Source organism: Eurytemora carolleeae, unplaced genomic scaffold, assembly GCF_000591075.1.
Source record: "Eurytemora carolleeae unplaced genomic scaffold, Eaff_2.0 scaffold1045, whole genome shotgun sequence".
Lineage (NCBI taxonomy): Eukaryota > Metazoa > Arthropoda > Copepoda > Calanoida > Temoridae > Eurytemora > Eurytemora carolleeae.
Genome location: NW_019396947.1, coordinates 45,930 through 57,517, shown reverse-complemented (window position 1 = coordinate 57,517; position 11,588 = coordinate 45,930). Strand labels below are relative to the sequence as shown.

The 11,588-nt window shown below is 33.0% G+C and overlaps 2 protein-coding genes across 2 annotated transcripts; both read left to right on the top strand.

Annotated features, from left to right (window-relative positions):
• The first annotated feature begins 551 nt into the window (after positions 1–551).
• On the top strand, positions 552–3,987 carry LOC111710404 (uncharacterized). The gene is made up of 6 exons (XM_023484484.1): positions 552–645; positions 1,076–1,154; positions 1,922–1,986; positions 2,568–2,655; positions 2,878–2,959; positions 3,215–3,987. Exons 2-6 carry the CDS (start codon positions 1,128–1,130, stop codon positions 3,856–3,858), a joined length of 906 nt encoding a protein of 301 aa, XP_023340252.1. The 5' UTR covers positions 552–645; positions 1,076–1,127; the 3' UTR covers positions 3,859–3,987.
• Positions 3,958–11,569, top strand: LOC111710403 (uncharacterized). The gene is made up of 11 exons (XM_023484483.1): positions 3,958–4,023; positions 5,829–5,935; positions 6,041–6,132; positions 6,656–6,751; positions 7,318–7,388; positions 8,052–8,149; positions 9,399–9,506; positions 9,699–9,794; positions 10,695–10,790; positions 10,963–11,052; positions 11,402–11,569. Exons 1-11 carry the CDS (start codon positions 3,992–3,994, stop codon positions 11,497–11,499), a joined length of 984 nt encoding a protein of 327 aa, XP_023340251.1. The 5' UTR covers positions 3,958–3,991; the 3' UTR covers positions 11,500–11,569.
• Positions 11,570–11,588: the final 19 nt, after the last annotated feature.

The window sequence follows — 11,588 nt, the reverse complement described above, 5'->3', positions numbered from 1 at the left end:
GTTAGGATTATTTTCAGGACTCCTGGCGGAGTATATAAGAAAATTTCCGATTGTTGTCATGATATTCATATGGTTGCTTAAAATACTGAAGGGAGAAATCGGTCACATCAATTATGAAATTGTGAAGGGTTTATTATAATAATGGTTTTTGATAGACTTGGCTTTGATATACTTTACTTTGATAGACTTGACTTTGATAGACTTGACTTTGATAGACTTGACTTTGATAGACTGCTTTTTTTTCTTGGCTTTGATAGACTTGTCGTTGATAGACTTGGCGTTGATAGACTTTGCTTTGATAGACTTGGCTTTGATAGCCTTGGCCTTGATAGCCTTGTCTTTGATAGCCATGGCCATGATAGACTTTGCTTTGATAGATTTTGCTGTGATAGACTTTGCTGTGATATACTTTGCTTTGATAGACTTTGCTTTGATAGACTTCACTTTGATAGACTTCACTTTGATAGACTTGGTTTGGATGGATAGACTTGACTTTGATATACTTGACTTTATTAGACTTGACTTTGATAGACTTGGCCGTTTTAGACTTTTTTAGAATTAAGTTCTATCAATATTTGTAGAGGAAATAAAGAAGGTTGTTGCAGAAATATTGACCTCCTTGTTTAATCAAGATTGTATAAACAGGTAGGTTTTGTCACATAAATTATATAATTTTTTTGCGAATTCCTTCTTTAAGGAAATATATCAACAAATAGAAGTGGCAAATTGTGTGGCTTGCTGTTCGAAACTATTTTTTTAACTCAAAATTTAAACTTACTGCACCCCCCCCCAAAAAAAAAAAAAATATGTTATGAACATATTCTTGTAAAAAATATCCGTCAGTTTATCTGCTAACAAAACGTTTTCAAAGAATTGCAGAATTGGTCTAAATGTTGAGTCTAATTCCATCTGAATTCCGAAATTCGCCATTCCAACCAGAGAAAATCCATCAAATACAATATATAGTAATGTGGAAATTTATCTCAAGACTCGAGTCTTAAATTAGTCCCGAAGACAGCTTAGTCGTGTATCACCATTTTTTTTGATGATTTGATGACGATCGATGATTGTTCAGAGATCTATCTGATGAACCTGAAGTCTGTCCCGTCTCTAGCTCTCTACCGGGGATGGGAAAAGATGCTAAAATCATCCAGGTAAATTTTCAGGGGCGGATACAGGGGGGGGGGGCGGAATTTTTTGTTCCTATTTTCAGAATTGCTTCTCAATAGCATGCTTAAGGGAAAGAAACCCTAGTGCAAAACAGGAAAAATATCTGTCTTGATAAACTATAATGTGTGAAAAGTGAAAAATCTAGTTTTTTAGTCTTTAGTCATTAATTTCGACTCTTTTTGTCAAAAAAAATTTTCGCCTGTCATATAATTTCAAGGGACTGTACGCGTCATTTTAAGTGACACTCAATGCGAAGATATCAATGCCCGATTTACAACGGTACCCTTAAAACCTGAATCTGATCAAAATTTTTGATTTCATTTTTATTTCATACCCTTATTAAAAAAAAAATCCGGGCACAGTGGTATTATACAGTTTACACAATACAGCTAATTAAACAGAGTAGCACGATGATTACTTACTTATTTGTTTTTGTTGTCTAATTTTTTTCTGTTTTTGTATTCTAGGATTCCAAGTATGATGGGTTTGGTAACTCTCCCATATATAAAACTGATATTACTGATACTGCACAGTGGTATTATACAGTTTACACAATACAGCTAATTAAACAGAGTAGCACGATGATTACTTACTTCATAGAACTTTCATAATGAAAAGCATTATAAAGGTGATAAAAATTCAGCAACATATAATATTTTAGACTTAGATTGAGACTAAATAATTTGAACAATGAGCACCTGATTTAGAAATTTGTTTTTGTTATCTAATTTTTTTCTGTTTTGTAATCTAGGACTCCAAGTATGATGGGTTTGGTAACTCTCCCATATATAAAACTGATATTACTGATACTATTAGGTAAATAGTAAATAGAAAATTATTTTTTCAATTTTTAATGTTCATTGTTCAACGATGAAAATGTCAAAAATGAAAGAACATTAATTTTTGTTATTTTGTACAAAAGAACAAGAGAAAAAAAAATATTTTTTAATTTCTAAATATTTATTTGTGAAAATATGAAAAATAAAATTACAATAATTTTTATTTGTTAAGTTTTGTAATTTTTAAATTTTTAGATACTTTTTCTTTATCATGAAACCGTTAAATAAGAAAATATTTTTGAGAAACGAAAGTGAAAAATACTTTGCAAAGTATATTGTGTATTTTCAAAGCGTAAATTAGTTTTTATTCTTAACTGATTTGTTTTGAAAACAAGCGATGTTTAAAATCTTAATTCAATGTCTTCTGCTAACTTTTTAGAATCTGAACATTCTACAATGTACAATATGTACACTGTACAGTACAAATTATTAAAAAAACCACTGAAATAGAAAAAGAACTTAAAAAAAAAAATTAACCTGTTTTTTAGTTCGCGGTGCTTCTTTTTAAGAGCAAAACAATATTTGAGAGTTATTTTCCATTTTTTCATATTATTGTAGAAATGTAGTAGAGCAGGTTTTGAATACTCCGGATCCCAGGTTGGAGAGGCTAGAGGCTTGTCTCAAGAGTTCGAGGGGGAAATATCAGGTAGAGATCAATCCCCCCTCCACGCTTCATCAAATATTTTTCCCTCCCTTCTAAATAAAACATTCACTTCCATTAATTCTTCTTAAATAAAAAATTTCTCCCACCTCTCTTAATTGAAGCATTTCCACTTCCATTCCCCTAGGTACCTAGGAGAGAATAAGTTTAACTCATTATTTCAATGAAAAGTTCCAAACTTAGGACAAATATTTGATTTGATTTAAGGCTGCCAGAGTTGATCTAGAGCTGAGTGAAATACATGAAGATCAAACTAGAACTAGACAAGAACCTAGAAAACATATTCCAGGTATCATTATTATCAGCTGAGTGAAATACATGAAGATCAAACTAGAACTAGACAAGAACCTAGAAAACATATTCCAGGTATCATTATTATCATCAATATCATCCTTTTCATCCTTGTCATCCTTGTCATCTTTGTCATCTTTTTCATCCTTGTCATCCATGTCATCCTTGTCATCCATGTCATCCTTGTCATCATTATTTTTATCCTTATCCTTATATTTTTCTTTTTCTAATATTAAATAGAAATCCCCCCTAGGACGGGCTGGTGGAGGTTGGGAGGACGAGGACAGCGAGGACGAATTTGTAGAATTTGGCGGCCTCTGCCTTGAGTCTAAGGACGAGGACGATAAACTCGGCCTGATCACTGCAACGGACGAATTTGTTAAAATCCGCCAATTTTGCATGGACGAACCTCTTCCTGTTGATCTCGATATTCTTAACTCTCTGGTTCAAGAGTTAAAGATGAGTGAGAAGTTGAATATTCTTTTCTCTCTCAAACACGTTCTCGAAACCGAGTCGGACGAAAATATTCTCCGGGCTCTACTCTTGACAGAGAAGATTCTCGAGCAGGGTTTGATCACCGCCAACGTGCTGCTTACAGTGCTCAAGACCAACCTGGAGTTGCGTAAGGTTGATGAAAACCGGAAAATATCGGTGAAAAGTTCTAAAATTTTGGCAACATTAGAATATCTTCTCTCTCCTTGGCTAGTTTATTCTGGGCCTAAACTACTCTACCTCCATCTTCCTATCCTACCCCTGGATCTAAACCTTGGATACCTCCTCTCTCCCTGGCTAGTTTATTCTGGGCATAAACTCCATTTTCCTATCCTACCCCTGGATCTCATGTATTCGCCAAACTCGAATACAAGATTTTTCCTTATTTTTGCTACCAGCGCTTAGTATGCCCTGCTGGCGCCTAGTATGTCCTGCTGGCGCCTAGTATGTTCTGCTATAGTGTCTATTATGCCGTTGGCGCCTAGTCTGATTCAATCCTCAAAATTTTATCGTTTATTGAAACTGTTTCAGAAATACAATGGTGCCGTTAGACTTGCAATCTGTTCAAAGGTAAAACGAATTATAAGCATTAACCTAAGGTACTTATGAAAGGAAAGTTATTTCAGAGGCGTACGCATATTTTGTACTGCAGTGTACTGTCTTTGGGCGGAAAAGTAAACACAAGACGGATGTCACAGCCTTCGACATGGAATCCATTTTTACAAAAATAATCAATGAGATATTATGGTCATAGAAAACTATTATGTGAATTTTCAAAACTATCAACCTCGGATACTAAACGAACACTGATGTATCTATTCTTGTTTACTAAGTCCCCCCAGAGAGAGCTGGTTTTAACATGTACGCAGAGTATACGCGACCGCAACTAACTTTCCTTGCATTAGTACCTTGAATTTACCCAACAATCATGTCCTTCGTGTTATCCAAGTTATGAAGAAAGGACTTTGTCAAATAAGATATTTACCCTGGGAATCATTATTTTTATGAAAGTTGATTAAATTTTGGGTTTATGTACTCGGTTACTCGGTGACTAATAAAGGATGAGACTACAGAGACGACTGTTCGGAATTTATACGTTTCATATTCGCCATGTTGGCACATTAAACTTCGTTCTTATTTTGCCAAATATTATAAATAAATCATTTTAACGACTAATAAGACATCATCTAACCTCGGGATTGTAATATTATACGAGTTTCAGGTCGTCTTTACTGTCTCATCTTTTGTGGGTGACAGTGTACCATAAAAGGCTTTCTTGGCGCACCTGATTAATTTTAGTTGAAAAATTGAGCGTTTAAAATTTGCGATTTAAGCCGCCAATTTTGCTTCGTAAATTGTAGTTCTAATTTTTCGCGGGTTATACTGTTCAAGTTCAATTGGGGCATTTTTATAAATAATGGCGACATTTTTTTTGGGGGGGGGGGCTACAATTTTAAACGTTGACGGTAATTAAAATCTTTACCTGCAGGTTATGTAAGTTGCCACATTTACCTTTCTATAAAGTAGTAATCATATGAAATTGTTTTATGGGCCCGATCAGTTTCATCGTTTTAGCGTTAATTGGACACAAATAAACAAATTCAGACAGACAAGTCAAATTTATAAAAGATAGAAAAATAGATTTTCATAAACAATTAAATCTAGAATAGACATGACTATATTTAATAAATAAACCTACAGGTTGACAAGACACATGAGTGATCTAGAATAGACATGACAGTATTTAATACATAAACCTACAGGTTGACAAGAGACATGAGTGATCTCGAATAGACATGACAATACTTAATACACAGGTTGACAAGAGAAATGAGTGATCCAGAATACACATGACAGTATTTAATACATAAACCTACAGGTTTACAAGAGACATGAGTGATCTAGAATAGACATGACAATATTTAATACATAAACCTACAGGTTTACAAGATACATGAGTGATCTAGAATAGTCATGACAATATTTAATACATAAACCTTTAGATAGACAACAGACATGAGTGATCTAGAATAGACATGACAATATTTAATACATAAACCTTTAGATAGACAAGAGACATGAGTGATCTAGAATAGTCATGACAATATTTAATACATAAACCTTTAGATAGACAAGAGATATGAGTGATCTAGAATAGACATGACAATATTTAATACATAAACCTACAGGTTGACAAGAGTCATGATTGATCTAGAATAGACATGACAGTATTTAATTCATAATTCTTTAGGTTGACAAGAGACATGAGTGATCTAGAATAGACATGACAGTATTAAATACATAAACCTTTAGATAGACAAGAGACACGAGTGATCTAGAATAGACATGACAGTATTTAATACATAAACCTACAGGTTGACAAGAGACATGAGTGATCTCGAAGTGCGTGAACAACTAGATTCTAGAGAACTTGATCAACTGCTGCAGGAGCTAGAGAACACAGATTCGGAAACTCAACTAGGTCTAATAGTATTCAAACAAAATAATTATTCATGTATAAAGTTTTCCCTCTCATGATTTAGTTAAATTTAAATTTTCTGATGTCCTTGAATACTATATTTTAAAGAATGTTTACGAGGGTTGAGAATGAGTGTGGCAGGGGTGAGGAAGAATGCTCAATATGTTCTAGATAAACTCTCATCAGATACAAAACTTCAGGTATTCTTTCTTGAACTGGGGAGGGGGGGGGGTGTCTACCTGAAAGTTACTGTAGAGTAGATGTAAATTTGAGGTACCCCATTTAAAGTATTTCTCTGATGAGCGAGAAAATTGCTGAAATTTGTCGGATTTGAGAAAGTTTGAACTTTATTTTGTTCTTTCGTTTATATCACATTTTAATGTGAAATTTTTAACAATTTTGATCAAAATTCACATTAGGACATGTTATTGTTTGTTTTTATCTGGAACCGGTTTATCTCTGCGTATATTCCTACTGAACCAGTTTATTGTTTAGGATTTGATTTGTTTGTTTTATCTGGAACCGTTTTTTTCCTGGGTTTATTCCTACTGAACTAGTTTTATTGTTTATGATTAGGTTTTGTTTGTTTTTATCTGGAACCGGTTTATCTTTGCGTATATTCCTACTGAACCAGTTAATTGTTCAGGATTAGGTTTTGTTTGTTTTTATCTGGAACCGGTTTATCTTTGCGTATATTTCTATTGAACTAGTTTTATTGTTTAGGATTTGGTCTGTTTGTTTTTCTCTGGAACCGGTTTATCCCTGCGGATATATCTGCAAATGCTGGCGAATTGTATTAACCAGGAGGTGATTATTCAGGTTGGTGAAAACATTTTTGTTTAAAGGGTTAGATATTAAATAACTATATTTTTGAAATGGGTTATTTTGATAATACATTCAAAATAATTTGAAATCTTATTTATTTATTCTATTACGGACAACAAAAATATTTATTAAGTTGCTTATGAAGTGAGTGTTCACTAACATAGTATTTATATAATGAACAAATAATGATTTGTTTTGCTGAATCTTTATATAATTATTAAGTTGTAATCTCTGTTTGTCTGTCTGTCTGTTTGTTTGTCCGGTCATAACTCAGGAACCCCTAAACCGATTTGTCTTAACATTTTGATTGTGGAACTTGGGAGGTCCACGGAAATGTTCTTAGCTTGGTTTTAAGATTCTAAGTTGTTATAGCGAAAATTTAGTTTCCCGGTGAAACCGTTCAAGTGTGGGTATACGACGGGAGTAAATTTAGTAACCTTGGCAGGTCAGGGTTCTCAAGCTTGTATTAAATAAAGTAACGTATTTGAGAGAGCTCTGTCAGAGTAAAACCCAGATTTTTTGACGTTATTTTTCCACTTATTAATATTGTCAATATTCAGGAATGTTTAAAGGAGTCAATACTAGAGATATCAAGTTCTATTTACAGTAATTCAAAAGATGAGAAATCCAGGTAATTTTTTTATCGATATATTATTATGAAAAAAGAATGAAAAAATGTTTTTTCAGATAGTTTTGATAAAATGAAGTGCAAATTTCGAAAATAAAAGCGTCAGAAGATCTTTGTATGTTAATTTAATCTGTTTTATTAAAGCTAGTCAAATTTCGCGTTAAAAATAATTGCGTTTTATTGAATGGTCTGGAAGCGTAATTTCAAAGTGACCCCTATTCTCAATGCTTCCCGTTAAAGCTTACTCGTATCAAGTATGAATTAGATATCAATGTTTCTAACATTAAACTGACTATTTATGATTGCTGTTTGTCCACACAAGGGATTGAAGGGTTTCTACTGCAGGAAAACAAATAGGAGTTATCAGAATTAAGCACTTTTAAACCTAGAAAAGCGACAATATCTTCAATATTGTTGATCAGATAAAGGTTTTAAGGATACTGTAGTGAATCGGGCATTGACATCTTTACATGAGTGGTCACTTGAAAATACCCTTACAGTCCCTTGACCTAATTTTTCATCGTCAAATAAAAAAATGGATTTATTCAAATATTTGAGTTAAAAAACCAGTGAATGGGTATTACACATGTTCTATTTTTACTTAAGAAATTGTTTATGTATTTGATGTTTTAAAATTTTTATATAAAAATATAATATTTGTTTTAGCAATGTGTTGTCCTCTATCCTTCTAAGCCTGATGAAGAAAGAAGAAAATCTGGAGAAATATTTACAATTTATTGATCCATGGATCCATCTTATATCAGGTTAGATTGATCCATGGATCCATCTTATATCAGGTTAGATGATATTGATCCTTGGATCCATCTTGTAACAGGTTAGATTATATTAGTCCATGGATACATCTTGTATCAGGTTAGATTATATTGATCCATGGATCCATCTTGTATCAGGTTAGATTATATTGATCCATGGATCCATCTTATATCAGGTTAGATGATATTGATCCTTGGATCCATCTAGTAACAGGTTAGATTATATTGATCCATGGATCCATCTTGTATCAGGTTAGATTATATTAGTCCATGGATACATCTTGTATCAGGTTAGATTATATTGATCCATGGATCCATCTTGTATCAGGTTAGAATCCATGGATCCATCTTATATCAGGTTAGATTATATTGATCCATGGATCCATCTTGTATCAGGTTAGATTATATTGATCCATGAATCCATCTTGTATCAGGTTAGATTATATTGATCCATGGATCCATCTTGTATCAGGTTAGATTATATTGATCCATGAATCCATCTTGTATCAGGTTAGATTTGACAAATCCATGGTTTTTATTTTGTACTTTAAATTTAAATTTCATAACATGCATTTTTATTTTATTTTTACAAATCGGGAATTTTTTATCAAAATATTTTTTAAAAGTTTCCAGTATTAAGCAATACATGTTTTTAATGCAAATAATCATTTGTTCAAATATTCTTCTTTCCTGGGTATCCTTATTCATATATTTAGTTGTGTTGCATCAGCTGCATAGCCTCCCCCCTTTAAAAGTCTATTACGCAGTTCTGAACATTTCTACTTACTTTTTTTGATGGCTTTACTTTGTTCCCATGATTATGTGTAATGGGTATCCATGCTGTTTAAAAGTTTGTTAGAAAATAGAAAATAGAAATTCTTGTTTATTGTCTTCTTGAATACGCTGACGACCGTAGTCAACATGGAAACGCCTCAACAGGGAAATGTTTTAAAATAAGGGACTCATAAAACTAATTTAATGTCGTCTTCTCTCATTAAAAAAAAATATTTTAACAATTTTAAGTTGAGAGAAGACGACATTAAATTAGTTTTATGATTCTGTTTTTTTGAGGCATTTCCGTGTTGAGTCCATGTCACCGAAAAGTTAACCCTGAGTACTCAACATTTAACACATACAATCATTCATTAGTTAGAGAAAAAAACCCAAAAAATTTAGATATTTGAATTGCTCATTATTTTAACAATTAAAATATTTTTTTCTTTAATAGTTTATATTCTAGGAGAGGAAGTTGAATTCTCTGCCCTGTGTATAAAACATATTGTGTTAAAGCATCGTCTTGTGGAATTAGAGAGCTTAAAGAGACAAGCTCTTCTACCCATTCTCATAGGAACATTATACAACGATATTTAAAGGAATTCCCACCGAAACTTCATGGGATACTTTTATAACCTTTATTATTAAGGTTATCTTAAGGTTGAAATGTGATTGGTAGAATATCCTTAAGACTCTTTTTTTATTTGAGCTGATAGATCTTAAACTTTTAAACATTTGTTCTAATTGTTGAATGCTGTCTGCACAGATCTAGAAATCCTTCCTGAGCTAGATATAGACTCTGTATCCAGTATTGTTCAAGATTTTACATTCCTCACGGACAAAATTCTCACTACTAATATCGGTAAGTTTTTACTAGTTGAACTAAGCAGACGTAGGTGAATACTTTTCTTTTGCGTCGGTTCAATTTGAACAGAAGTTTATTTTAGTATATGTAGATCATTTAAATTTTGTATGACAGTTCTGTCATGAAAGGTTCGACATTTTATTTTTTCATTTTTAATTAAGCCAACGTAATTGAGCAATTTTGTCATGGGAATTCTAGTTTGTGACAGAAAACGAAATTATAGTTTGGCCGAGTTTGGGGCAAGGGTGTAATGCAAGGAAAGTTAATTGCGGTTGCGTATACTCTGCGTACATATTGAAACCAGTTCTCTTTGGGCGGAATTTGTAAACAAGAATAGATGCATCAGTGTTCGTTTAGTATCCGAGGAGGTTAAAAGCATTAGATTTGATAATTTTGATAATTCACATAATAGTTTCTTACGATCAGAATATTTCATTGATTTTTTTTTGTGAAAAATGGATCCCATGTCAGGCGGTAACATCCGCCTTGTGTTTACATTACCGCACAGAGACAGTACACTGCAGTACAAAAGATGCGTACACTTCTGAAATAACTTTCTTTGCATTACATCTTTGGTTTGGGGGGTGGATGGACTCCCAATAGCCTGATAGCATTTGATTAGCATTGCACACAATTATTATCTAAAAAAATGCTGAGACTCCTAAACTTTAACATCGGAAGAATGATGGTTTAAGAAAAGGGAATGATGATTGAAAAAAGTGGGAATGATAACTGAAAAAAGTGGGAATGATGACAGAAAAAAGTGGGAATGATAACTGAAAAAAGTGGGAATGATGTTTGAAAAGGGTATGGTATGTGTGAATAAGATGTTTGACCCGATTGATTTTTAAACTGTATATATAATATATATATATTAAAGGAAATTATATATAATAGGAAGTGTAGAGGATCTTGAACCTGAAATTATTATGAATTTGCTTGAAATTATTCAAAGTGCAGCTGCTATCACAATTCATCAGTCAAGATTGCAAGGTATGTTATATTGTGTAGAAATACTACCCCCCCCCACAAATCAATTTTAAAAAAGAGAAAGAGGGATTAGGACTCAGACAAGATTTAAATGATACCAATGAATCGGAAATGCCCCCAAAAAATAAGTCTGCAGTCTCTGTTTTTGTTTTTTTGTTCAGTTTTAATGTTTCAGGAATGCAGAGTTTACTGCTGAACACATTATACCTGCTGAGGATGGTCCATGAGGCCGGGAAGAACGGGGTCGAGGATTTTAAACCAATTGGTAAGGGAGTGGCAAATATATGTTATTATGTTTGTGGGGATAAAAATGAAAAATATAACACCACTAGGCAATTTTGTTCACCTTTTATTTTAGCCAAAAAATTTTTATTTCTCCAAAAATCATTTGCGTTCCCCAATTCATGAAAAGATTCCAAAAACAAAATTTCTCTCAATGCAAACATACCTTACATCTGGAGGGGTGTGGGGGGGGTATGGTGAGAAAATGTTCAAGAAATATCCCTGAATCATTATTTGAATTATATGGATTAGAAAATTAGTTGACATCGTTGACAAAGCACATTCGTTGTAAGGAGGCTTTGCTCGCGTTTCTACAAGTTTTTTAACTTTAGGAAAATTATCTGAACTGTCAGAACTACAGAAGAAAACCCCTGGATCAGAAGATGATCTGGAATCTAATCCAGTTTTTGGATTCAAGGAAACAGGATAACATCATATAATCTACCCATAAATTGGGCTTGTCTGTTTGTTTGTGTCAAATAAATGTTAAAACGGCTGAACCGATTGGGCCCAAATTTT